Below are 26455 nucleotides of genomic sequence, written 5' to 3' on the forward strand. Positions count from 1 at the left end.
CACGAGCAAGTATAAAGCCAGAGCGCTCAGAGCTCTCGGGGAGTTGAACCACACGAAGACCCAAGACAGCGGAAGAAGCTTAGGACCCTGGACCAAGCCCTCCAGCCCTTATCAGGGCTAGGGTTCAGTGTAACCAGTGGTCGGGAGACATCTCCCTAGGTCCAGTCAGAGGACACTGAAAGAGCGGGATATTGAGTAGCCTGTAGGGTACGGGGCTTGTACGTTCTGAGTGTAACGGGTGAGGGGACCGTATATCCCTCAGTGCATAGGGACCGTGTTAATAAAAGTGTGTGCTACAAAAGACGTTGAAGAGTCCGTCTGTAAAACACTACACAGGTATGGAACCTTTCATGGCTATTTTCTTAACAGTAAATAACTTAAGAGGCACCATTGGAACCTCATTTGCCAGTAATAAATATGATAATTGTTTTTTTACCCTTCTATCTGGCAACAAAACTGACACCTTTTTTTACAAGGAGTCATGTTTGCATAGACCACAATACTTTTGGCGTCATCTGGTCCAACCCATGTGAGACTAGGCTCTAAGGAAAGCTGTCTCGGGTGTGGACCAATCAACATCAAGGACAGTGCACATTATCAGAGTTGTGTTTTTTGTTTGCATTATGACTGCAGGTATTGTGGTCTATGCAAACATGACTCCTTGTAAAAAAGGTGTCAGTTTTGTTGCCAGATAGAAGGGTAAAAAAACAATTATCAACTTAAGAGGCATTACACTGGAAATGTTAAACAACTGCAAACTCGTGTTTATATTTAGAGGCGAATTGATGTGATACGAGATTCCACGGCAATGTAACGTTCTGCCAAAACGAGACGCGCGTTGTGTGAGCTCCACAGCCTGTACCGTGGCATTCCCCTCTTCTATTCTATAATTGAAGTTTTCGTTACTGCAATAATCCATACTCTTTGGTTCTTTCGGTAAAGTCACGTAGGTAGAAAATAATAGATCACGTTGTTTCGATCGCAACACAATCGACCGTCATCAGGCGAAACAATCACAGCAGGAAACTGCTGAACCAAAGAGTATGGATTCCTGCAGTCACGAAAGCTTCAAATCAAGATTTTAAATGCGTTTTTAAACCTGCCACCACCCGACACAGCCAATTAGTAAGATTTGTCAAGTAAACAAAACAATCCAATTCGTTACTAGTGTAATAAAAGACTTGACCACGATGTCTGGCTCAGTGTCCTTTATTTGGTTCGTACTATATTTCCCACACGGCTGTCTCCTATTTGTTCAGTCCCCACAGTGCTGGCTCCCATGTCGCTCCAGTCACCATCAGCAGCCCCGCTGCTGTTCCTTGTCGCTCCCGTAGCACCACAGCAGCTCCGCTGCTGTTATTCTCACACAGCCCCCCTGGCTGTACTCGCTGCAGCTCTTCTCTCTCTCTCGGTCACTCCGCAGCTCTGACAGCCTCGTGCTGTCTCCCTCTTCGTTGCTCCTGCAACTCCTGGCAGCCATACCGCTGCCTCTAACACACAGCCTTACTGGCTGTACTTCTCTGCAGCTTCACACCACCCAGTAGCTCCCTACACCCCGGGGTTGGCTCCCGATGGCCGACGGTGCCCCCCCTCCTCTCGTTCGCCCGCGTGGCCTCACTCTTTTCCATTCACAACCCGACTGACTTCTCCTTCCGGTTTACCCCCTTAAGGACCCGAACCTTCCTCCCACGTCACATGACTCCACCCCCCCGTGACGTCACATCCGGAAGGTCGCTTACGCCCGCATTACACCACCCTCCCCCATAGAGAAAACCCCAGCCGACCTCGGCTGAACAATACCAAACCGTAATGCGGCGAACCGACCTTCCCCCCTAAAGGACACTAAGCATGCAATATAACAACAAGAACAACAACACAAGTAACATCAACGAACGTACGAGAAGCATGCAATAAATACAGCGGTAAGAACAAACAATAACACAACATACAATCAACGAAACGTAAGCGATTTGGAACGTGTGCGGGTCGCCGGCCCGTCCCGGACGGTCGGCGGCCCACTTGCAGAACGGGAACGCGATGGAACTCGAGGAATGACAGGGGGTAATTCCCCTGTTGCAGTTGGAAGTCCACCAACGTCCCGTGTCCCTGAAGAATTAGTCTTGGCCGTGTCCCGCGACTGTGCCTGCAGCGGGGTCGGAAGGGCAGCAAGGCTCGAGGGTCCCGCAGACCTGGCAGGCGCCCTCCGAGCAGGGCCCCTCGTCCCCCGCGGTGTCACGGCCGGCCGGTCTAGAACAGGTACGACAGGCGCTCTAGCAAGATCAATGGACGCAGGCAGGGGCGAGTCAGCAGCAACAGACCCCGGCAAGGCAACATTGGGAGATGACGCATCATGTAGGGGAGCAACATATGGTTTCAATCGCGACGTATGCACAAACCAGCGATGAGATCCAATCTGAACGCGTGCCGACTGTGGGTTGGGAACCTCAATGAGGCGTACGGGACCATGCCAAGGCTTGTGCATTTTAGGAGAGGTTCCCGGCCGTACCTGCGGACAATGGAGCCAGTCCAGGTCCCCAACCTTCCAGGGGCACTCCCCCTCAGACCGTCGAGCATACCGCTCGTTCCGGGCCTGGGCTTTGGCCGTAGCCACGCGGGCATTCTCCCGCGCCTCCGTGACCCGTCGGACCGTGTCCTGAATGTATTCAGGGAGTGGTTTACGAGGTCCCTTCAACCCAGTTCCCAATTGCACATCCACCGGCGGCACGTTTTCCCGACCATACATAAGGTAAAACGGCGAATACCCTGTAGCAGCATGGGGCGTCATCCTGTACGCCGAAAGCACTCCGGGGATGTGCAGATCCCAATCTGATTGTTGTTCACTCACAGTATGGCAAAGCATGGCAGACAATGTCCTGTTCAGCCGTTCAACCATACCATCCGTCTGCGGATGGTATGGGGATGTCCGTACTTTCTTAGTCCCAAGGCCCGCGCACACTTCTGCCAATAATTTAGAAGAGAAATTTCGGCCCTGGTCCGTGAGGAGTCTCTCAGGCGCCCCCTTGTCCATAATGTACCCAAACAAAAAGGCGTCGGTAATGGCCGCGGCCGATTGATCGGGCAACGGCCAGGCCATCGGCCAACGGGAGAGGTACTCAACCCCTACCAGCAAATATTTATTACCCCTTGCCGAAGGTGGGAAGGGTCCCAATATGTCCAGTGCCACCAATTCATTGACTCGGGACACCTGAATCGACTGGAGAGGCGGCACGTAAGGATGTTTAGGCGGCTTACGTCGGGCGCACTCAGGGCACGCGCGCACGTGCCCTACGACATCTGTCGCCATGCCGTGCCAAAAATAATGACGTTGCAACGTCAACAAGGTCTTCTGCACCCCTAAATGTAAGAGTGTGTCACAATGGAGAGTTCTAATCAACTCGAATCGCAAGGACGTTGGTACCACCAGATGCCAGCGTTCCTGGAACCCCTCCCGCCACATAAGCAGACCATCTCGGAGAGCGGTTTGCGGCCCCACAGCCGTACTCGGACTCCCATTGTCCCTCATAGACTGCTTCCGCAAGGACAACAACGACTCATCCATCATCTGTTCCCGAATCCAGACAGACCGCGGCAGATTCAAAACCCCGTCAGTCGGTCCCGGTTCCATCGGAGTATCCGACTTCTCGACGGCCAACGTAAGCGGCTGAGGGGGGTTTAGAATCGGCGAACACCTATGCGTCCCCGACGCACATTTACAAGGGGCGCGCCCTGGTAATCTGGAAAGTGCGTCAGCGTTCGCATGGCGCACTCCCTTCCGATGTTGAATTTGGAAGGAAAATTCCTGTAGCGTGTCCAACCAACGTGCCAACTGTCCGGATGGCTGGTCCATTTTAAGTGCATATTGCAAGGCCGCATGATCCGTACGCACAATAAAAGAACGACCGTAGAGGTACGGTCGAAATTGCCGTAGGAAAAAAACAACCGCCAAAAGTTCTCTGCGAGTGACACAGTAGCGGGTTTCCGCAGGAGACAAGACTCGGCTACCATACGCCACGACGCGCTCTACACCCCCTTTAGACTGTGATAATACCGCCCCAATACCTGTGTCACTCGCGTCCGTATCAAGAATGAACGGGTGATCAAAATCGGGATAGTCCAATGTTGGGGCCATAGCCAATAGATCACGCAGACTCCGAAAGGCCGCCTCTTCCGGCTGTCCCCAAACAAACTTCCGTCCTTTACCCGTAAGGAGATGCAAGGGCCTCGCAATCGTCGCAAAACCCGGCACAAATCTTCGGTAATACGGGGCAAATCCCAAAAACCGCCGAACATCCCCCACGGTGGCCGGAGTCGGCCAATCCCGGACGCACGCCGTCTTTTCCGGATCCGTGGACACCCCTTCAGCACTCACAATGTGCCCCAAATAACGGACGGACCGTTGCAGTAGGTGGCATTTCTTTGGTTTGAATTTCAAATTCGCAGAGCGCATCCTCGTGAACACTGTCTCCAGCCGCGTTAAATGTTCCTCAAATGTGCGGCTGAAGACAATAATATCGTCCAAATATATAAGACACGTCTCCCACTGCAACCCCGTCAAAACGAGCTCCATCAATCTTTGAAATGTAGCAGGGGCCGCATTCAATCCCATCGGGAGGCAGTTGAATTGAAATAACCCCTGCGGCGTACGGAATGCGGTTTTCTCCCGTGAGGACTCGTCAAGGGGAAGCTGCCAAAATCCCGAAGAGAGGTCCAGTGTGGAAAAGAACTTAGCCCCCGACAATGCGTCAAGGGAGTCGTCCATACGCGGCAGGGGGTACGCATCTGCCACCGATATCTTATTCAATTTTCGGAAATCCACACAAAATCGCAATTTGCCATCCTTTTTCTTAACCAAGACCACAGGAGCGCCCCATGGGCTGTTAGATGGCGATATAATGTCCACAGCCAACATGTCTTCCACTGCCCCCCGAACGTGTTCTCGCTCCGCAGGACTCATCCGATGCGAATTTAATCGAATAGGGGCAGCGTCGCCCGTATCAATATGATGGGAAAGCAACGATGTGCGGCCCAAATCCAAATCATCGGAGCTGAACACATCCGAATACGTCAACAACAATTTACGCAGCGCACCACGTTGCTCCATGGACAGGGAAGAATTTTCGTCACATAAGTCAGCAATCCAACGATTATCCGAACCCCTTGGCTCGGAAACACCAGCAACCACTCCCCGGCTATGCGGACAATCGTGCGTCGCAAACGCCGTAGTGGCATGTGCCACAACCGTACCGGCCGGGACGCGGACGTTTTCCACCCCCGCATTGAGCACCTGTAAAAACGGTAATTGATCCGGCCGGACGATGGTCTGTGCTCCAACTAACGCCAACCCGGTTGTTATCGTGGCGGACGGTGACAACAAGACCCCTACTGCTCCTAGCCGATCAGGCAGGGGCTTCCGATACCGCAAAGGTATAAGCATCTGTGAACCAGGTGGGATGTCCACAGATGCAACGGACAGCGCCTGCACTTGTACGGCCGAAGCAGGTCGCCCCCAGGGCGACGGCAGAAACGAAATTTGACGTCCCCCCGGCAATTCAATACAATTCTCATTGATTTTGATGAAAATGGGCATCTTAGCCAAAAAATCGGTGCCTAATAAACAAGGGACCGCCAAAGATCTTGATATTAACACAACGCCCGAAGCCGACACATCCCCAATAGATATCTTAGCATCCACCTGGCCCACGATACCCATGCTACCCCCGTTCGCAGCGACGCACGACCCATAAACCGGACGCACAGCCCCCGGCGGAATGCCCAACAGATGGAAAATGACATCCGATATAATAGTCGCAGACGCTCCGGAGTCGACCAAAATGTGCACGTCCACCCCTTGTATAGACCCCGGTACAGTGGACGACCCCGTAGCGGCCGCGACGACTCTCCGTGCCAATTTGCGCCACTGCGTCACCGAGCGACAAGGCCCCGTCGATGGCCCTTCTTTAACAACAACATTAGGATCGCGCAACGAAGGTGGTGGGTGAGGTGCAAAGCCTTGCCGGGTGTCTGGTGCGTGCCGACATGCCTGTTTCGGAGGTTCTTTGGTCGGCTTGTCCGGTGCTGAGGCCTCCTGCTGCGGCGGACCCCGGAAGCGGGCCCAGCAGTCCTTTGCGTAGTGGCCCCTCCGCCCGCAGCGGAAGCAGTCGACATCGTTGCGCCGAAGCGCAGGCCTTGCATCCCGACGGCTCCGTTCCGGTAGCGTAGCGCGCGGCCCCGGCCCGCCGCGTCCCGACCATGGAGCGGAGGCGGCTGTCAGCTCCTGAGGGCCCCGCTCCTCCGGCACGTAGACCGCCTTCGTAGGGTCCCACCCCAGCGCGCCCCCCTCTTTGACGGGCCCCCCCATCCACGCCGCCACTTGCTTCCAGCGACGGAGATTAAATTGCGCATCCAGACACTTTGCTGCCGCCCGGGAAGTGAGCTTCTCATGCCGACACACAGGCATGGGGATCCCCAGGTCCCGAGACAGCTCCAGCATTTTACCTAATATGAGAGGCTCGAGCAGGTCCTGTGGCGTCTCAGGATAGGCTGCCATGGCCAGCTCCAGCACCGCACCCTTGAACGCCACGGGCGATTCCTCGGGTGCTCGTTGTCGTTGAGCGAATCGCCGATGCGCGTCGTCAGGTGGCTCATAAGCGTCGGCCATTTCTTCAAAAACTCCACGTAAAGTGTTCTTCTTATCGGTCGTTATAGAACGGAAAAATAGAACAGATTCGTCGTCCAGTAGAGTCGGCAACACCTCCAAGGCCTCAGCATCGGACCATCTTGCTGAACGAACCGCCGCCAAGAATCGGCAGGCGAAAGCGCTCCAATCGCCCCCGATGGAGAATTCCTTAACTGTGGTAAGGTGGCGACTCCGACTCCTCTTCACGCCGTCCTCCAATGGTGGTTGTTCTGGAAGCAAATTCAAAATGGCGTCGGCCCGCGGCGTGGCCAAGATGGCGGTTTGGCGCCGCAGAGCGCGCAAGATGGCGGCTTCTTGCCGCGTGGCCAATGGCGGCGGCAGGGCAGGCAACGTGGCGGCCCGTGGAGCACCTTCAGCTTCCTCCATCGTCCTTGGCGTGACGAGATGACATAGCTGCGCCAGGACGTCCTTGAGTGCCTCTAGTTGTTCCGCCATCTGTTGCCATCTTCGATCAGCGTCCGATGATGTTGACGGACCCGCCATCGCGCCAACATCTTCCACTCCCGTCCCCGTGCTCGCTTCAGCAGGGCTCTCCTCCACCACCCCAGCAGGATCCATGGTTGGAGGGAAATCGTCGTCGTTGGACGAAGAAGCCGATGCTGGCGCCGGAGTAATTTTCTTCCTTACTTGCTTCGACATGCCGTTTCACTTCTGACACCAGTGTAATAAAAGACTTGACCACGATGTCTGGCTCAGTGTCCTTTATTTGGTTCGTACTATATTTCCCACACGGCTGTCTCCTATTTGTTCAGTCCCCACAGTGCTGGCTCCGATGTCGCTCCAGTCACCATCAGCAGCCCCGCTGCTGTTCCTTGTCGCTCCCGTAGCACCACAGCAGCTCCGCTGCTGTTATTCTCACACAGCCCCACTGGCTGTACTCGCTGCAGCTCTTCTCTCTCTCTCGGTCACTCCGCAGCTCTGACAGCCTCGTGCTGTCTCCCTCTTCGTTGCTCCTGCAACTCCTGGCAGCCACACCGCTGCCTCTAACACACAGCCTTACTGGCTGTACTTCTCTGCAGCTTCACACCACCCAGTAGCTCCCTACTCCCCGGAGTTGGCTCCCGATGGCCGACGGTGCCCCCCCTCCTCTCGTTCGCCCGCTTGGCCTCACTCTTTTCCATTCACAACCTGACTGACTTCTCCTTCCGGTTTACCCCCTTAAGGACCCGAACCTTCCTCCCACGTCACATGACTCCACCCCCCCGTGACGTCACATCCGGAAGGTCGCTTACGCCCGCATTACACTAGTACAGCACACCGGTGTGTTGGAGAGTAAACCATATATGGAGGCATGGCAATGCAGTGCCTGGCCTTCTGGGCACACTGGCTACCAGGAGGCCAGGAGATGGGTGGTACTGCTATGGATTGCTGAATCTATCAGTGCAGAGCTATGGGTGTTTCACCCACGTATGCATTTTTCCTCTCACTTCCCAAAATATAATTCATGGATGTGGACAAACATTTAAATGTGAGGTTTCAATTCATTGAGGCTTTCCAAGCGAAATAAAGGATGTTATTATTACTGTCCCATCATATGATTCCAGTGTGAGCATTCAATAGGGAGATCTGTGACTTGCAATACATGTATACCCCATCATAACCATGATGGTTATGACGATGATACCGTACCTCCAATTAGCGTCGTTGGCTATGTACGCTGGAAAGGAAGTTTAGCATACATGTTTTTTGTTGTAACAACTTTTTGTTCAGTCTATAACAGGTCATTAATTCCTGATACTGAGGGAAGCAAGAGACGGAGGGAGAAAGTGGGGACACGAGCTACTCTGAACTGCAGAACCACGAGCTCCCAGCAAGCAAACAACTTTAAGTGGTGGAAATACAGATCAGATGGTCAGTACGAGAGGTTGTCTGAGACGAGAAGTCACCTGACCTTGGAAGCTGTGGCTGTAAAACACGTGGGCTGGTATGAATGTGAAGCGTGGAGCTCAACAACAAACAGCGAATATTCATGGACGGAGCTGCAAGTTTTCTGTAAGTAATCACCCCCTAGCTTGGTGACACGTTACATTAAAGATACTCTTATCGACAAACTACGAACTGTGCCACCAACTAACGGAGGGCATGCAATTAGCCTGACTAGAGTTGGGATGAATGTTCCCTGTTATTCATGGTATTTGTGCAGAACTCAGCAGTGAAGCCACTGCTCGAGCAAGCCGGGGAGAGGCTCCCTGGTGCAGAGCACCGAGCGGTGCACCTCATTTCGTGTGGCACACAAACGCGCCACTGACGTTGTGTTCATGGTGCGTGTCAGCTGCTTCGGGACAGCGAATTGACTTGCAGGCACCATCGATATTTACCCGCTATCATTATAACACTTGCTAGTTGATCTAATATTAGATTTTTGAATGGATAGTGCAGCGCCTTATGTAGGCGCAGCTTTCTTGTACCAAAAATAAGCTACGCCTTAACTTGTGGGAGCAATACGTCTGACACGTGTTCGAGGTGTCTTGAATCAAACGGTTTCTTTATTTCTTAGTTGCACAAAAACGAGCGATGTCTAAAGGTATATCTTCGCCTGTTCACGTACTGTATCACGTTGTTGCACGGTCAAAGACTGTGTGCACTCGCTCCCTGCCCGGCTCTTCTCGTAACTTCCCGTTTATAATCTAGATTTGAAGTTTTCGTTTATACTCTAAAACCGGAAATGACGTCATGTGTTCAACCAACGGAGCGTCTAACCTAGGCCTCGGCAAGGTAAGGTATAAGTGTAAAAACAACGAGCCTACCTTTACCCTACCTTAAACCTTACCACAATACAATCACTCTACCCTACCCTTTTACCCTTTAGCAGGTAAGGTCAAAGGTAAAAAGCAACGAGCGTACCTTTACCCTACCCTTTACCCTTACCCCTTGGCATGTCGACACCTTTACTTTACCTTTACCCTTTTACCCGGTAAAAAGGGTAAATTACCTTACCTTGCCGAGGCCTAGTCTAACCACAGGGGGGTTTCTAAACAGTTGAAATATTCCAAATCAAATATAACCAGTCTGTCCAAAAAATGTATGTCAGATGTACATCAAATGTATACACAGAAATAATACATTCACTTTCTGTCTCATGGCTCTCACACCTTGCTCTCAGTGTGTACCACTGCCTCTGTGCGTTGTGGGTGATGCCCTAAACTGCCGACCTGAACCCACCTTAACGTCACCGTGCCCCCTGCCCCAGCCATTCCCACGCGTGTGGCGCTCACCCCAGCCCCGCTGGAGTTGCGCGCCACCGAGCCGGCCACCCTGCACTGCAGCGTGGACGCCGTGTTCCCCATGGACTCCGTCACCGTCCGCTGGATCCTGGTCGATGCCGTAAAGTGGACAAACTCAACCTCCCAGAGTTGATCTCCAGACGGGACGTTCACCGTGACGAGCCGGCTCAGCTTCACCCCGTTAGCCGAGGACGATGGAAAGAAATGTTGCTGTGAAGCCTCGGGAGGCGACCTGGTCTCAACGATGGTCCAAGAATTAATCTTGGTCGTCAAGTGTGAGTGTCCAGCAGTGGTTGTTGCTCGTGTGTCTAGATTGGTGTAGAAATTGTGCCACTGTGTGGTGCTGTAGTGACAATGTTACGAGCAGTACAGAGATTACTGGCTGTGTAATGTCCTCCAGTGACTGGAGGTCACTTAATTAATTTAGGTCAGATGATACATGTGAGCACAGCTGCTTTCTATGAAGGAAACTTAATATGGGGTTTGATCTACAGTTGACTCCCCCTGCAAGGTCACCAAGACCCACTCGCTGAGCCCTGTGTGGCTGCACAAGAGAGTGGGTTGAAGGTCCCTCTTCTCTCCCATCCAGCGGTCGGGATGTTCTCTGCTCAGTGTTCAGGGTGCTTGTCTGGGCTCTCCGAGAGTCACAATCATTGTCACAATGACTGTCGGATTCTCCTCTGTTGACAGATGCACCGGTGGTGGTGAATTTATCTCAGGATGAGAAGTGTGGGGGTGGAGGCAACCTGTGCATCTTCTGTGAGGTGGAGGTTAATCCTCGTGCCACCATCACCTGGAGGACTATGGAGAGTGATGCGTCAGAATTGATCCAGACCCAGGATGGAAATGGAACCGTTACCTTGAGCTCCTTAGTCATGAAGCGGTCACAGGAACAGAATGTGACCTGTGTGGCGGCAAACGAGGTTGGCGAGACCGAGACCGTGTTTCACATTAAAGGTGCTCATTCCGGAATTCACTCACTCAGGGTTTTGATCCTTCCTCGTTTAACTCACTGAGGGTTTCACTCACTCACGATTGCTCTCATTCGTGACTTTACTCAATCTACCTCCGTGCTGTGTGCAGGTTAACCTCGGGGAATAAGTGAACGGCGTATTTAACATAAATTACTAAGGTTAATTTGCTGCCAAAATATGTGCGTTTATGCACAATTTTAGGTTTTCATAAGTTTTTTAAATTGTATTTCAGAAGAGCCAAACTGTGCAGTTTAAAATATTAACCTAGCAGGCATTAGGGGCCTAATTCCATTCTTGTGGCAAGGACAAACCGAGCAGCACAACACTGATAATGTTGTAGCTCTTTACAAAACACGTGGCGACAAAAGCACGTGACTTGTGGCGAGGCACGTGGTGAGGGGCTGGCACAGGAAGCCACCGGCTCCACGCCGCCCAGGCCGTGACGGGGAGAGCCACGTGCAGCCGTGAGGGCTGCGGCTGCACGGGAGAGGCACCGCGCTGCACGCGCCCCTCTCCCCTGGCCAGCCACAGGGAGCTGCTGCTTCACCACCGCACTCGCTGTCCGCCTTGAGCCTCGAATGCTCGCGGGTGGCCTTCCACGTGGGGCCGTCTTGTGGCCACGAGTGGCACCACGGTAACGAGGAGGGCTGCTTTCTGCAGGCGGCGCGGGCTCTGGCTGCTGGTGCGTCCTGTCCCTCCGGGCGCCGGTGGTCGCCTGGACGGCCGTAGGGCTTTGTCTGCTGCTGCTGTGGCGAGGGGCGGGCGAGGTAACGATGCAGCTGCCTCCATCGTGTCTGAGTGTGTCACCTTCCGCTGCTACCTGTTTGTGGTTTGTTCAGGGAACAGCTCGAGATGGATCTTGGGTCCTGACAGGGTGGTTCCAGCAGCAGGTTGTACGCGCCAGGGAGTTGAGCCGATTGGTTTTCCGCTTTGGTTCAGGCAAAGCGCGAAAACCAATTGAACCGGTTACATTTCACTTGGTTCAAAATGGTCTCGTAAGGTTGCGAAAAGCAGGGTAACCACGTTCACATTTGAACTTTTGCTCAAAATTAGCTACGTAAATTCAGATAAAATTACAAATGACAACTTCTCGGCAATGTGCAATGTTGATGTAGTGACCCAGACCAAGACCAAGGGGATTGAGCTCACTGCTGGTTTTATTGTCCCGTAACCTCCGCCGCTCAAGAGCACTTCCAAGTCCCATAACCGGGAACAGGTCGCATGAGCAACAACTGAAGCAATGCCCGCTTCACAGCCCTCTTCAACAGTAGCTATATCCAACACACAATTACACTGAACATAGCGCCAGCTTGCACAGCACGCTTCAAGGGTCGGTGTATTCAGACAGTCGATTTCAATTAACACCGCACGGTCCTGCACAGTGCTGGGTGGAGTTTGCGTCTCTCGCCTCTCCCCGTGGTCGCGTGGATTTTTTCTCTCCGGCTCCTCCGATTTTTTTTTCCTCCAAATTAAAAACGTGCATTGAGGTTAATTTGATTATTTTGCTGCTGTAAATTTCCACATGATGAGCCACTTTGTTGAGCTCGCATTTGTCGCCAGGAGGCTTCTGAAAAATAAGTGAATACCCCAGTGGGCTTTGTCTGGTAAGATAAAAATTAGTTTAGTTTAACTTGTTTGTTTTCAAGGGATTTGTTTACCTTTCCTATACTATGCACTCCTGTCGTGTTTGTGTTTTGTTTGTTGTTGTAACGTTCTTACCCGTCCCTACTGGGCATTGCTGAACAACAGGTTTCTAGCTCACCGGATTGTCCTCCAGTATAAATACATATTCATTTTGGAGCTTTCGTGACTGCAGGAATTATTCTTCGGTTCTTTCGGTAAAGTCACGTATAAAGATAAAATAATAAATTAAATAATAGCATACTACGACGTTTCGATTGCAACACAGGCAATCATCATCAGGTATAAAAGAAATAGCAACAAAAATCGTATATGTCTGTCTATAGTTTTCTGGTTAGATTTTTGTTGCTATTTCTTTTATACCTGATGATGATTGCTTGTGTTGCAATCGAAACGTCGTAGTATGCTATTATTTAATTTATTATTTTATCTTTATACGTGACTTTACCGAAAGAACCAAAGAATAAATACATATTTTGATTCTCCCCGTACACCCCCTTTGATTCTCAGCACACCAACCCCCCCCCCCAGCCGAAGCCCTCCTCCTGTTGCCATTGTTTAGAAACCGTAAATACTTGTCTATCTCCCCACCACCAGCACCCCCATCTATCACTGCCGCTTGGGTTCATGACTTGTACCCCCATGGGTCGCTAACATTTACATCTTCATTTGATTGCTGGCCGTGCACCCGTTGATTCACGGACTGCACTTCCACGCCTGCGGGAATGCGCAGAGCCGAGCATTCAGACGAAGCAACAGGCATCGCGCAGGGCGCAGCAAACGCGGCACATCACCACGGTTGGGGACGAGTCTCTCGTGGTGCAAGCCCTGTTGACTTACCCACAAAGCGGAACTTATTTTATAAACCTCAGGAGGGATGATGGGCTGAGTAAACCCCCAACCAGGATGTGAACTCGTCACTTTCTGACCGCGAGAGGGTCTCGCTCCCGCTGAGCCACCCGCGTTGAAAGGTGAAGGAGCAGCCCTGGCACTGCGTGCTCACGCCACTGCTGGCGGAAGGGACTCCACGAGAGGGAGCCGTCTCGGGTATTTGGTTTACTCTCTAAGACTGAGCGGACGTGTTGCTAGAAGTGGGTTCCCCCACACTTTACCCCACCACACGCGTCCTGCCGATCGACCAACTGCGATCATCCCATTTACACCACCGCCAGATGGAGGTGATTGCGGCGAGTTCAATAAAGTTTGCCAATCACGTTGCCTTGCTGGGAGATGTAAAACGAACGAGCGACCTCTGGATTGCAAGTCCAGCGTGCAAACCCTGGCACCCAGAACATCTCCCTGAGCCAGCTGAGGGAGCGTAGCCAATTGTGCCATTGAGTGTACGAAAGTGAAACTGGCCAATAAAAACAGATTGTAAATATTACATAAAAAAATATTTACCATTTAAACCTTTTGAAACTGATATATTAATTTTGTTTTAGGGTTTCATTCAAGTGCAGATAGTTTAATTTAGCATATGTTTTTTATTTTGGTTCATGAAAAGTGTTTGATACCAGTTCCCCGTTCCGGTTCAAATTAAAAACTCACCTCATTGGGAGCCCCTCTGCCTGAAGGCCGTGATCAAGCCGAGCCCTAAACGTGCGGTCACTGTGCTGAGCATTGTCTCTGAGCCCCCCAGACCATTTCTGATTTAAATGTCACCACTGTACCGGATGATGTATCTACATTAATCTATCAATGACTGTAAGTGCGACACTGTTAAGTTTCTCTTCAGTATAGGACAGTACCCGAAGGTGCGTTTCGTATCGTGGCGATGTGTTTGCCTCTGTGCAGGGTGGCGCTGGCGCCCATGACAAGGCTCGGCCCGTCCATGGCACGGACACGGAGGGCATTCGCATGGAAGTGGCAACTCCAGCCACGGACCTCCGTTCATCACCAGATTAGGACAGCAAGGCGTCGAGATAATCTCCTGGGGCTGTTAGTTAACACAGGGTGGTTCATTGGTAGCTAAAACAAGTCTTGCATTAATTGACACATTAACAGTTGGATAATTGGAATTTAATTCGGAGGGAAAAATATAACAAATAGAAATGTAAGTCTCAAATGTAGATTTCAATAAACCCGGATTAGACTGGGGCCTGGGGTTTTTTTCTGCCCTACTTTGACAGAGTTCAGGGATCTTTAATTTATTATTTTATTTTTAGACGTGACTTAACCGAAAATAACCAAAGAATAATTCCTGCAGTCACGAAAGCTCCTAAATTAAGATTGAGGTCCTCTAGACATCGTCACTATATTATACTCTATTATACAAACGTTTCCAGCAGCGTTTTTCAACCATGATTGTGCTTTTGTTTTGTTTTATTGAAAAGACGAATATTAATCATGTTTACTACAACCGAGCTTGCTGAGAAATTGTGATAATTGTGCATAACTTGACAATATATTTGTAGCAGCCAGAAAGCCGAATGTTACAGTATCTCGTCGGACGGTGATTGGTCTGCCCAATGTAAGCGACCCTCTTGTCTCGTTGCCCACACCGGGCCTCTTGTTGAGTAGGAGCGCAATTTGAGGGGGGTGGAGTGTGGCAGTCAGAGAGGGGATAGCTTTGGGGGCAGGGCGTCTCCTGCTTGGGGAGGGGTTCAGATTGATAGGGGGGGTGGAGCTTGGATAAACGAAAACCGGTGACAGAGAGGAAGGGGGAGGAGGAGGGAGAGACGCGAGGGGGCGGAATTTTGCGGGTTCCGTTCCACGTCTTGATCGACGCGTCTGTTGCGCTGCGCTGCAGACTTGAGACCACGCCGACCACGGTGAAACTCCTCCTCGTTCACGGCAAGAGAGTCGGCCGTGTCGTTGTGTCATCCCTGCAACCCTCGTCTCGGAGCCAGGAGTTTTGGTGACAACAACTTGCTGGCCTGTGAGCGTGATCGACTGGGGTTCTGCTGTTGACTGCTGGGCTGTTCGCCAGTGTGTCATCCCAGCAACCCTCGTCTCGGAGCCAGGAGGACCACCCGCGCTGCCGTGAGAGTTGCCCTCCGCGAGTGCTGGGGACTGCGGGACACTCGCGGGGAAGAGGGGAGGTGACTGCCGGAGGGCCGTGAGATTGTCCCTGGAAAGTTTTGTTTAATCTGTTCCAGAACTGGGGAACACTTCACAGGTACCCTGGACGGTTGCTCCGCAAGTGTCTCCCGTCAGCGTTTGTGTTTGAGCAGATCCGTGAAAGCGGTATCGTCAGATTGTTGTTTGATTGTATTGTTTGTTGTTGCTGCTTTGAGGGTGATGTGGGTTGCTATCATGGCTGGTGATATTTTCACTCCACCGGAGAAGTAGCAAACTTGTTGTTAAACTCCATGATTTTGTAGATTACTGGCCGTGATCCTTGTTATACTCCGCACACGGTCATCGGGGGCGTTGCGTGAAACAGGGGCCCCACCATAAACTAAACCACAGCGGTGCGAGTACTGAGAGCTCGGGTTTCGGTTATAGACCGAAACCTCCAAAGCTCATGTCGCAAATGAACGCACCATTACAATATTTTGCCTGATTAGCGCTCGTGCATTCATATTAAAGTTGTAAGGACCTCTCACAGCACTGACAATATTCTAATTTTATTCCACCGATGTACATGTTTTCTCTTTACAGCTTTTTTTGTTATAATCCCAATGTTTTCCTTTGGACATGGATTTTGCGTAAGCGGAGATCTAACATGCTGAGTGGCAGAATTTCTGTTAAGCAAAAAACTACAAATATGATGCAACTCTGTTGACGCAAACATGGATATGCGCGCTTTATTGTATTCTGCTAAAAAATAAATCAAATGTGACGGTCAAGTCCCTGTGCAGATTAAATACATTTCTAGTTGTAAAAGCAACAGCCAGGCCTCGCCTTGTGTGACCGAGCAGTAAGGACACTGAACGCCTCAACGGGGTCTCAGCGTGACCTCGGCCTCCGGGTGACCCGGCCCCCTACGAGATGCGGGTGAACGAGGCACTCGTGGCTGCGGGCTCTGCCATCGCAAGCGCGTTCCTGCTCCTAGACACAGAGAGGGCGAACGTCACCACGAGCATCACGACGCGTTACACACGCAGCGTGCATGGAGCACGTGGCACGGGTGGGCGACGTTAAAACGCAAAGTTCAGAAGGGAGAAGTGGTAAAGAGTTGCAAAGCTGCATCCTCACTCACGCTGTGCACGCCGTTCCTCCCGAACCCCGCGTCTCCACTGGGTCCACAAAGAGCTGCGATCTCTCCGGGACACTGCCAGGCGAGGTCCTGGAGACTCCTCTGCAGCAACCAGACAAGTTGATTCGAGTGCCTGTGTCTGTTGAGGCTGTGTCTTGTGAATCTGTCTTTGTCTAGTGAAGCTGTATAGTGAGCCTGTTTGTGTGTATTGAGCCTGTCTGTTAACGATGAGTCTGTCTAGTGAGCCTGTAGCGTGAGCCTGTTTGTGAGGCTGATGTGTGAAGTGAATCTGTGCAGTAAGCCGGTCTGTGTCTAGTGAGTGTGCATATTGTGAGCCTGTGCAGTGAGTGGCGACGTGGGGTGTCCATAGTGGAGCCTCCGCGGTTTCGGTGTTTGTCAGCAGCTCGAGTGGCGCGTGCTGTCTGCGTTTGGACAGGAATTCAACGCGCCCGTTGTTTTTCCTCCTGCATCATAGCAGATACACGAGTTATGTTGCCGTACATTGCACAAAACACAGAACACGTTTACCAATAACGCTACATTGAAGGGGAATAATGTATCTATTATATTTATTATGAAAACATTTTTATTGTAATTTTATTCATCTTTTGCACCACTGTTAAGGCTCGGTGGGTGACATCAGAACAGTCGCTGCAAGAAACAGTGGAAAGAAAAAGTGGTCTAGAATCGGGAAGCCGAAGCAAACCGCAGCAGACTCGCCACACTTCCACACTGCCCACGCCTTCTGCAAACCCCTCACCCCGCGTTTCCCAGCAGGTGCAGGGAGAGAGCTCTGGTCACTCCAGATTCCTCTCTTAACATGTTCTCACGTCTCTCGCTCTGGTGTCCTCCTTTCCTCAATCTCTTCTTAATCTCTGCTCCCTCCATGACGTGGTAGACTCCTCTATCTCCAGTGCACGAGGAGTTGTCCTGGGTGACCCCTAAGCTCAAATCTTGCTCTTTCAACACAAAGCCAACTAATGCGGGCATCTCTCACTCCCTCGGAGGCATTTCATCGCTCCTCATTTCCACGTGGGACATGTCTCCATTTGTCACTTGTACTTTGTTCAACACACATCACTGTGATGCGACTTCATGTCTCGTGTGCCCCTTGTGTCTTGTGCTCTCAGAGGCTGCAGGCAAAGTTTGGGGAGTAAACTATGGACAGTTGGTGGTGACTGCAACAGAGGGAGCAGAGGTGGAACTCCATTGCGCGTTCTCGTTCCGCTCGGGACAAGGACCCATTGCACGATTGTGGTGGATGAGAGATGGCACTGCAGCCACAGCAGATAACATCGTCTACAGCTCCACGCCAACAGGTGGCTGAGAGCTACAGAGGGCCGGACCTCCTTGAGCAGAGATCTCAGCAGCCGTAGCTGCACTCTCAATATCAATAATTACGCAGTCTCAGATGCCACCACCTACTACTTCAGATTTGAGTTGAAGACCCAGGCATCCACTGGGACAATAGAAGCTCTGCATCATGTAAAATGTACGACTACAGCTGCAGGATAAAATAATATTAAGGTCACATGGGCTCTCATGTTACTCGCATAATAATTTACATGAATTTCTTAGACTATGGATTCGACCCGCTTTCATATTTTAGGAATATTCACTTAAATGCTTTATGCATTTTATTTTATTTATATTTTGTAATTTGCTTTATTTTTCTCTATCTTGTACTCCTATCGTTTATTTGTATTGTTTGCCATTATAAATTGGTGACCTGCCCCTCCTGGACATTTTTCTAAAAGAGATTTATAGCTCATCAGATTCCTCCACTCTAAATAAAGATTCTGATTTTGATATTCAGGGGAAGGAGTAATCAGTGGGATCTCTTAGGCGCTTCAATGGCGCGACATCTCCAAGTGCCCCACGTGGTTTCCTGAATGCGACTGTGGTCGCTGATGCCGGAATCCACGGCCACTGGGTCCTGCAGGGGCAGACGCGGTACAGGAGAAGTTCACCGCCATGTGTACGGTCACTGTGTGCGTCTCTCACAGGCGATGCTGGGTTGACTGTTGCCTTTGCGAGCTACGGACACTCGGTGGGGGTGCGGGAGGGAGACCGCGCGCTGCTGCCCTGCGCCTTCTGCTTCCTGTGTAACCGCAGTGACCACATCGTGCTGGACTCCTGCCTCATTAACGATGCCTTTGACAAGAACAAATGCAAAGAACATCGTCTACAGCTCAGTGTGGGATTTTAGCCCCAAGAACGAGTACAGGGGAGAGTGTGGCGCTGGTGGGGAGTCTGAGCTCGGGGAGCTGCTCCCTGGAGATCAGAGATGCGAGGAAGGGAGACTCGAGGACATATTTCTTATGCGCCAACATCGATGGAACTAAGTTCAGGGGCACAGAAGGAAGTATAGTTAGAGGTATGGACCCAATTGAGACGCGGGTTTCGGGAGAGACCGCGTGCACAGCGTGAGGGAGGATGCAGCTTTGCAACTCTTTACCACTTCTCCCTTCCGAACTTTCCCGTTTTAACGTCGCCCACCCGTGTCACGTGCCCCATGCGCACTGCGTCCGCAACGTGTCGCGCAACGCGTGTTGACGTTCCCCTCTCTGTGTCTCGGGGCAGTAACGCGCTGGCGATGGCAGAACCCGCAGCCACGAATTCCTCATTCACCCGCATCTCATAGAAGGCCGAGCACACGCAGCGAACCCGTTGAGGCGTTCCGTGTCCCCACTGCTCGGTCACACCATGCGAGGGAGTCCTTGCTGTTGCCTTTACAACTTGAAATATATTTAATTTGCACGGGGCCGTTACTGTTAAATTGTACTTATTTTTCATCAGAATAATACAATAAAGCGCGCACGTCCATGTTTGCGTCAACAGAGTTCATCATGTTTGTAGTCATTCGCATAACATGAATTCCACAACTCAGTATGTTACAACTTCGCTTCTGTTGAATCCACGTCCAAAGGAAAAACATTGGGATTATAACAAAAAAACAGTAAAGCGAAAATATGTTAATCAATGGAAGGAAATTTGAATATTGTCAGTGCTGCAAGTGGTCCTTACAACTCTTATATTAATGTGGGAGCACTAATCAGGCTCAATATATTGTCAAGTCAAGCACAATTATCACAATTTCTTAGCAAGCTCGGTTACAGTAAAAACATTAATATTAGGCTTTTCGATTTAAAGCTTTCATAACTGCAGGGATTCATCTTATTGGTTCTTTCAGTAAAGCCACGTAGAAGGGAAATAATACAATAATTATTATGTTTTATTTTTATTATTTTATTACTTCCCTTCCACGTGATATCTGTCTGCTTATATATCTGTCTATAGTTTTCTGGTTAGATTTTTGTTGCTATTTCATTTATACCTGATGATGATTGCTTGTGTTGCAATCGAAACGTCGTATGCTATTATTTAATTTATTATTTTATCATTATACGTGACTTTACCGAAAGAACCAAAGAGTAATTCCTGCAGTCACGAAAGCTCCAAAATTAAGATTTTACCAAAAGAACCAAGAAGATTAGGCTTTTCAACAACAAAAAACGAAAGCACAATCATGGTTGAGAGATGCTGCTGGAAATATTTGTATAATACAGTGCCGATGACGATGTCTAGAGGACCTTCTGCAGTGGTTCGCTTGTGGTTCAACTGCTGCTCCAATAAAGATCCTTGAACGTTGTCAAAGCAGGGCAGACAACCTCCCAGGCCCCAGTCTAATCTGGGTTTATGAAATCTACACTTGAGACTTACATTTCTATTTGTAATATTTTTTCCTCCGAATTAAATTCAAATTATCCAACTGTTAATGTGTCAATGCAAGACTTGTTTTAGCTACCAATGAACCACCCTGTGTTAACGAACAGCCCCAGGAGATTATCTCGACGCCTTGCTGTCCTAATCTGGTGATGAACGGAGGTCCGTGGCTGGAGTTGCCACTTCCATGCGAATGCCCTCCGTGTTCGTGCCATGGACGGGCCGAGCCTTGTCATGGGCGCCAGCGCCACCCTGCACAGAGGCAGACACATCGCCACGATACGAAACGCACCTTCGGGTACTGTCCTATACTGAAGAGAAACTTAACAGTGTCGCACTTACAGTCATTGATAGATTAATGTAGATACATCATCCGGTACAGAGGTGACATTTAAATCAGAAATGGTCTGGGGGGCTCAGGGACAATGCTCAGCACAGTGACCGCACGTGTCAGGGCTCGGCTTGATCACGGCCTTCAGGCAGAGGGGCTCCCAACAAGGGGAGTTTTTAATTTGAACCGAAAACCGAAACAGGAAACCGGTATTAACCACTTTTCATGAGCCGAAATAAAAATTTTTAACTATCTGCACTGGAAGGAAACCCCAAAACAGGATTAAGTTAGCAGTTTAAAAAGGTTTACATGATACATAAAAATGTAATATAGTGTTTCTTGGCCGGTTTCACTTTTCGTACACTCGATGGCACATTGACCATGCTCCCTCAGCTGGCTCAGGGAGATGCTCAATGTGCCAGGATTTGCACGCTGGACTTGCAATCCAGAGGTCGCTCGTTCCTTCTCCATCTCCCAGCAAAGCAACGTAATTGGCAAACTGTAATTAACTCGCCGCAATCACCTCCATCTGGCAGTGATGTAAATGGGAAGATCGCAGTTAGTGGATCGGCCGGTCGCGTGTGGTGGGGTAAAGTGTGGGTGAGCCCACTTCTAGCAACACGTCCGCTCAGTCTTAGAGAGTAAACCAAATACCCGAGACGGCTCCCTCGAATGGAGTCCCTTCCGCCAGCAGTGGCGTGAGCACGCAGTGCCAGGGCTGCTCCTTCACCTTTCAACGCGGGTGGCTCAGCGGGAGCGCGAGCTTCTCGCGGTCGGAAAGTGACGAGTTCACATCCTGGATGGGGGTTTACTCAGCCCATCATCCCTCCTGAGGTTTATAAAATAAGTTCCGCTTTGTGGGTAAGTCAACAGGGCTTGTACCACGAGAGACTCGTCCCGAACCGTGGTGATGTGCCGCGTTTGCTGCGCCCTGCGCGATGCCTGTTGCTTCGTCTGAATGTCGCGCTCTGCGCATTCCCGCAGGCGTGGAAGTGCAGTCCGTGAATCAACGCGTGCACGGCCAGCAATCAAATGAAGATGTAAATGTTAGCGACCCATGGGGGTACAAGTCGTGAACCCAAGCTAGAGTGATAGATGGGGGTGGTGTTGGGGAGATAGACAAGTATTTACTGTTTCTAAACAATGGCAACAGGAGGAGGCCTTCGGCTGGGGGGGGGGGTGAGCATCAAAGGGGGTGTACGGGGAGAATCAAAATATTGACTTATACTGGAGGACAATCCGGTGAGCTAGAAAGCATTTTTTTCAGCAATGCCCAGTAGGGACGGGTAAGAACGTTACAACAACAAACAAAACACAAACACGACAGGAGTGCATAGTATAGGAAAGGTAAACAAATCCCTTGAAAACAAACAAGTTAAACTAAACTCTTTTTTATCTTAGCAGTCAAAGCCCACTGAGGTATTAACTTATTTTTCAGAAGCCTCCTGGCGACAAATGAGAGCTCAACAAAGTGGCTCATCATGTGGAAATTTACAGCAGCAAAATAATTAACCTCAATGCACGTTTCTAATTTGGAGGGGAAAAACCGGAGCCTTAGAGAAAAAATCCACGCGACCACGGGGAGAGGGGAGAGACGCAAACTCCACCCAGCACTGTGCAGGACCGTGCGGTGTTAATTGAAACCGACTGTCTGAATACACCGACCCTTGAAGCGTGCTGTGCAAGCTGGCGCTATGTTCAGTGTAATTGTGTGTTGGATATAGCTACTGTAGAAGAGGGCTGTGAAGCGGGCATTGCTTCAGTTGTCGCTCATGCGACCTGTTCCCGGTTATGGGACTTGGAAGTGCTCTGGAGCGGCAGAGGTTACGGGACAATAAAACCAGCCCTGAGCTCAATCCCCTTTGTCGTGGTCTGGGTCGCTACATCAACATTGCACATTGCCGAGAAGTTGTCATTTGTAATTGTATCTGAATTTACCAGCTAATTTTGAGCAAAAGTTCAAATGTGAACGTGGTTACCCTGCTTTTCGCAACCTTTCGAGACCGTTTTGAACCAAGTGAACTGTAACCGGTTCAGTTGGTTTTCGGCTTTACCTGCACCAAACTGGAAAACCAATCGGTTCAATTCCCTGGCGCGTACAACCTGCTGCTAGAACCACCCTGTCAGGACCCAAGAGGCATCTCCAACTGTTCCCTGAACAAACCACAAACGCGAAGCAGCGGAAGGTGACAGACAGGCTGGAGTTGGGGAGAGGGGCGGCTGTCACCACACTCAGACACGATGGAGGCAGCTGCACCGTTACCTCGCCCGCCCCTCGCCACAGCAGCAGCAGACAAAGCCCTACGCCCGTCCAGGCGACCACCGGCGCCAGGAGGGAGAGGACGCACCAGCAGCCAGAGCCCGCGCCGCCTGCAGAAAGGAGCCCTCCTCGTTACCGTGGCTACAAGACGACCCCACACGAAGGCCACCCGCGAGCATTCGAGGCTCAAGGCGGACAGCGAGTGCGGTGGCGAAGCAGCAGCTCCCTGTGGCTGGCCAGGGGAGAGGGGCGCGTGCAGCGCGGTGCCTCTCCCGTGCAGCCGCAGCCCTCACGGCTGCACGTGGCTCTCCCCGTCACGGCCTGGGCGGCGTGGAGCCGGTGGCTTCCTGTGCCAGCCCCTCACCACGTGCCTCGCCACAAGTCACGTGCTTTTGCCGCCACGTGTTTTGTAAAGAGCTACAACATTATCAGTGTTGTGCTGCTCGGTTGGCCCGTGTCACAAGAATGGAATGAGCCCCCTTAGCCTGCTAGATTAATATTGTACACTTCACAATTTGGATATTTTACGATGAAATAAGAACGCGATAAAAACCTAAAATGTGCAAAACCCATATGATTTATGCAGTCATTTAAACTGAGAAATCTCTGTTAAACACGCCCTTCACTCATTCGCTGAGGTTAACCTTCACACTGCACAGACTTAAATTGAGCGAAGTCATTAATGAGGGCAATCCTGAGTGAGTAAATTCTGGAATGAGCACCTTGAATGTCAAATACGGCCTCGGTCTCGCCGACCTCGTTTGCCGCCACACACGTAACAATGTGTTCCTGTGATCGATTCATAACCACGGAGCTCCGAGTCAGGGTTCTATCCCCATGCTGGGTCTGGTTCCATTCTGATGCATCGCTCCCCACGGTTCTCCAGGTGATGGTGGCAGGAGGATTCGCCTTCACCTCACAGAGGATGCAGAGGTCACCCCCACACGTCTCGTCCTGAGACAGGTTCACCACCACCGGTGCATCTGCCAACAGAGGAGAATCCGACAGTCATTGTCTTGACAACTGGATGGGAGTGGAGAGGGAGCCTCTCATTACTCCATTGTGCAACCACACAGGGCTCAGTGAGTGGGGCTTGGTGACCTTACAGACGGAGTCATCTGTCAAGGCTCTATCTGACAGACTCACAGCATTTACTGTCTGCCCAGCAGGGTTGTTCTGTGCTGGCACTGAGGAGCTTTGCATCTCATGTCATCTGGCCCTGTGTGCAGACTAAAGACCACTGTTCAGTTTCTTTCACATGCAGCAGCGATGATCGCCTGTGTTATCTCACCTCAAGTAATTAAGTGGCTTACACTCACTGGAGGGCATCACACAAAGCCAGCAATTACTGTGCCACCCATAGCACGACACAGTGGCACAGTCTGTACACGAATATAAACACAAGGGCAACAACTACTGCTGGAGACTCACACTTGACGTCCAGGATGAATTCTTGGACCATCGTTGAGGCTAGGTCGCCTCCCGAGGCTTCACAGCGACATTTCCTTCCATCGTCCTCGGCTGATGAGGTGAAGCTGAGCCGGCTCGTCACGGTGAACGTCCCATCTGGAGATCGACTCCGGGAGGTTGAGTTTGTCCACTTGTTAAACTGAGTTTGTCCACTTGAGTTTGTCCACTTGACGACGTCGTCCAAGACCCAGCGGATGGCGACGGAGTCCATGGGGACCACGGCGTCCACGCTGCAGCCCAGGGTGGCCGGGACGGTGGCACGGAGCTCTGACTGGGCCCGTAGAAAGGCTGAACACCAGGGGCATGGGTTACTGACATGAGTTGACATGGGCAGGTAGAGTGATATTAACAGTCCAGAACATCATCCACAATGCACAGAGGCTGTGAATGAAAATACAATATCCCAAATATTACTAAAATATTGGAATTTAAATATATATGTGACTGTTATATTTGTAGTGACTGGGAATGTCACTGTGTGGTGCCGGGCTTGCGAGGCCACGGTGGATAATATGTTGTCATTATGAGCAATCCGGTTACTGGGCGTAGTACCAGCCCTAGCGGGGCTTGGGTGAGCGCTGGTTAGTGCGGAAGCACCATGTACAGTGTGCGGTGTGGGCTCCCGGTGAGGGAGCGAGAGGGAGTGTCAACCAGCCAGGGTTACGTTGGGGCATGATACGCTAGTTGGCCTGCCGACACATGACCGGATGATATTGAAGGGGAGCCACCGGTGGAGGGGGTCCGGTGGGTGGTCACGTGGTATAGAAGAGCTCTCGGGAGCCTTCGGGAAAGGGCCAGAGAGATCTAGAAGGTGGGCGGGGCGAGTGGCGGAGCCAGCCCCAGCCGGGGCCGATATAACAGGGCCCTGTGAGGGGCTCGAGGTTTTTGCCTGTTGGTGAGAGAAAATCCACGTCGGGTTGAAGAAGCCTCTAGCCACGTGGTCTGGGACCGAGATTGTGGTCTAGACCGGAAGAGCGGGACCATCGTAGTTCTGCCGTAGCGTGGCTAGAATGTAGTTCACCACCCGAGTGTAGGTTACATTATGTTATGTCGTTGTTAATAAAAAGTGTTGCTCCCAAGACAACGTCTGCGACTCAGTTGGACTCAATACATATTGTTACTGAAGTACAAAACTGGGTGAACACAACAACCGAACCTCACATCACCGCACACACAGGAACCAAACAGCATCAACAATGATCTTTCAGCAAAAACAGTAATCACACATCACACACAGTAATCACACACAGTAATCACACAACACACAGTAATCACACATCACACAAAGTAATCACACATCACACACAGTAATCACACAACACACACAGTAATCCCACAACACACACAGTAATCACACATCACACACAGTAATCACACATCAACACAGTAATCACACAACACACACAGTAATCACACATCACACACAGTAATCAGACATCACACACAATAATCACACATCACACACAGTAATCACACATCACACAGTAATCACACATCACACACAGTAATCACACATCACACACAGTAATCACACATCACACACAGTAATCACACATCACACACAGTAATCACAAACAGTAATCACACAACACACACAGTAATCACACAACACACACAGTAATCACACATCACACACAGTAATCACACATCACACACAGTAATCACACATCACACACAGTAATCACACATCACACACAGTAATCACAAACAGTAATCACACAACACACACAGTAATCACACAACACAAACAGTAATCACACATCACACACAGTAATCACACAACACACACAGTAATCACGCAACACACACAGTAATCACACATCACACACAGTAATCACACATCACACACAGTAATCACACAACACACACAGTAATCACACAACACACACAGTAATCACACAACACACACAGTAATCACACATCACACACAGTAATCACACATCACACACAGTAATCACACATCACACACAGTAATCACACAACACACACAT

General features: G+C 50.7%; 1 protein-coding gene across 1 annotated transcript in view; it reads right to left on the bottom strand.

The window, feature by feature from the left end:
- Positions 1-23283: 23283 nt before the first annotated feature.
- The window catches only part of LOC144737250 (sialic acid-binding Ig-like lectin 12), a 63480-nt gene continuing 60308 nt past the window's right edge, over positions 23284-26455 (bottom strand). The window contains exons 6-8 of the mRNA XM_078619971.1: positions 24426-24752; positions 23717-23977; positions 23284-23315 (exon numbers count right to left, since the gene is read on the bottom strand). Of these exons, the coding sequence (XP_078476097.1) occupies positions 23284-23315; positions 23717-23977; positions 24426-24752 (620 nt within the window). The remainder of the gene's footprint in view (positions 23316-23716; positions 23978-24425; positions 24753-26455) is intronic.

This window comes from Lampetra planeri, chromosome 66 (assembly GCF_965212315.1).
Source record: "Lampetra planeri chromosome 66, kcLamPlan1.2.h2, whole genome shotgun sequence".
NCBI classification, from domain to species: domain Eukaryota; kingdom Metazoa; phylum Chordata; class Hyperoartia; order Petromyzontiformes; family Petromyzontidae; genus Lampetra; species Lampetra planeri.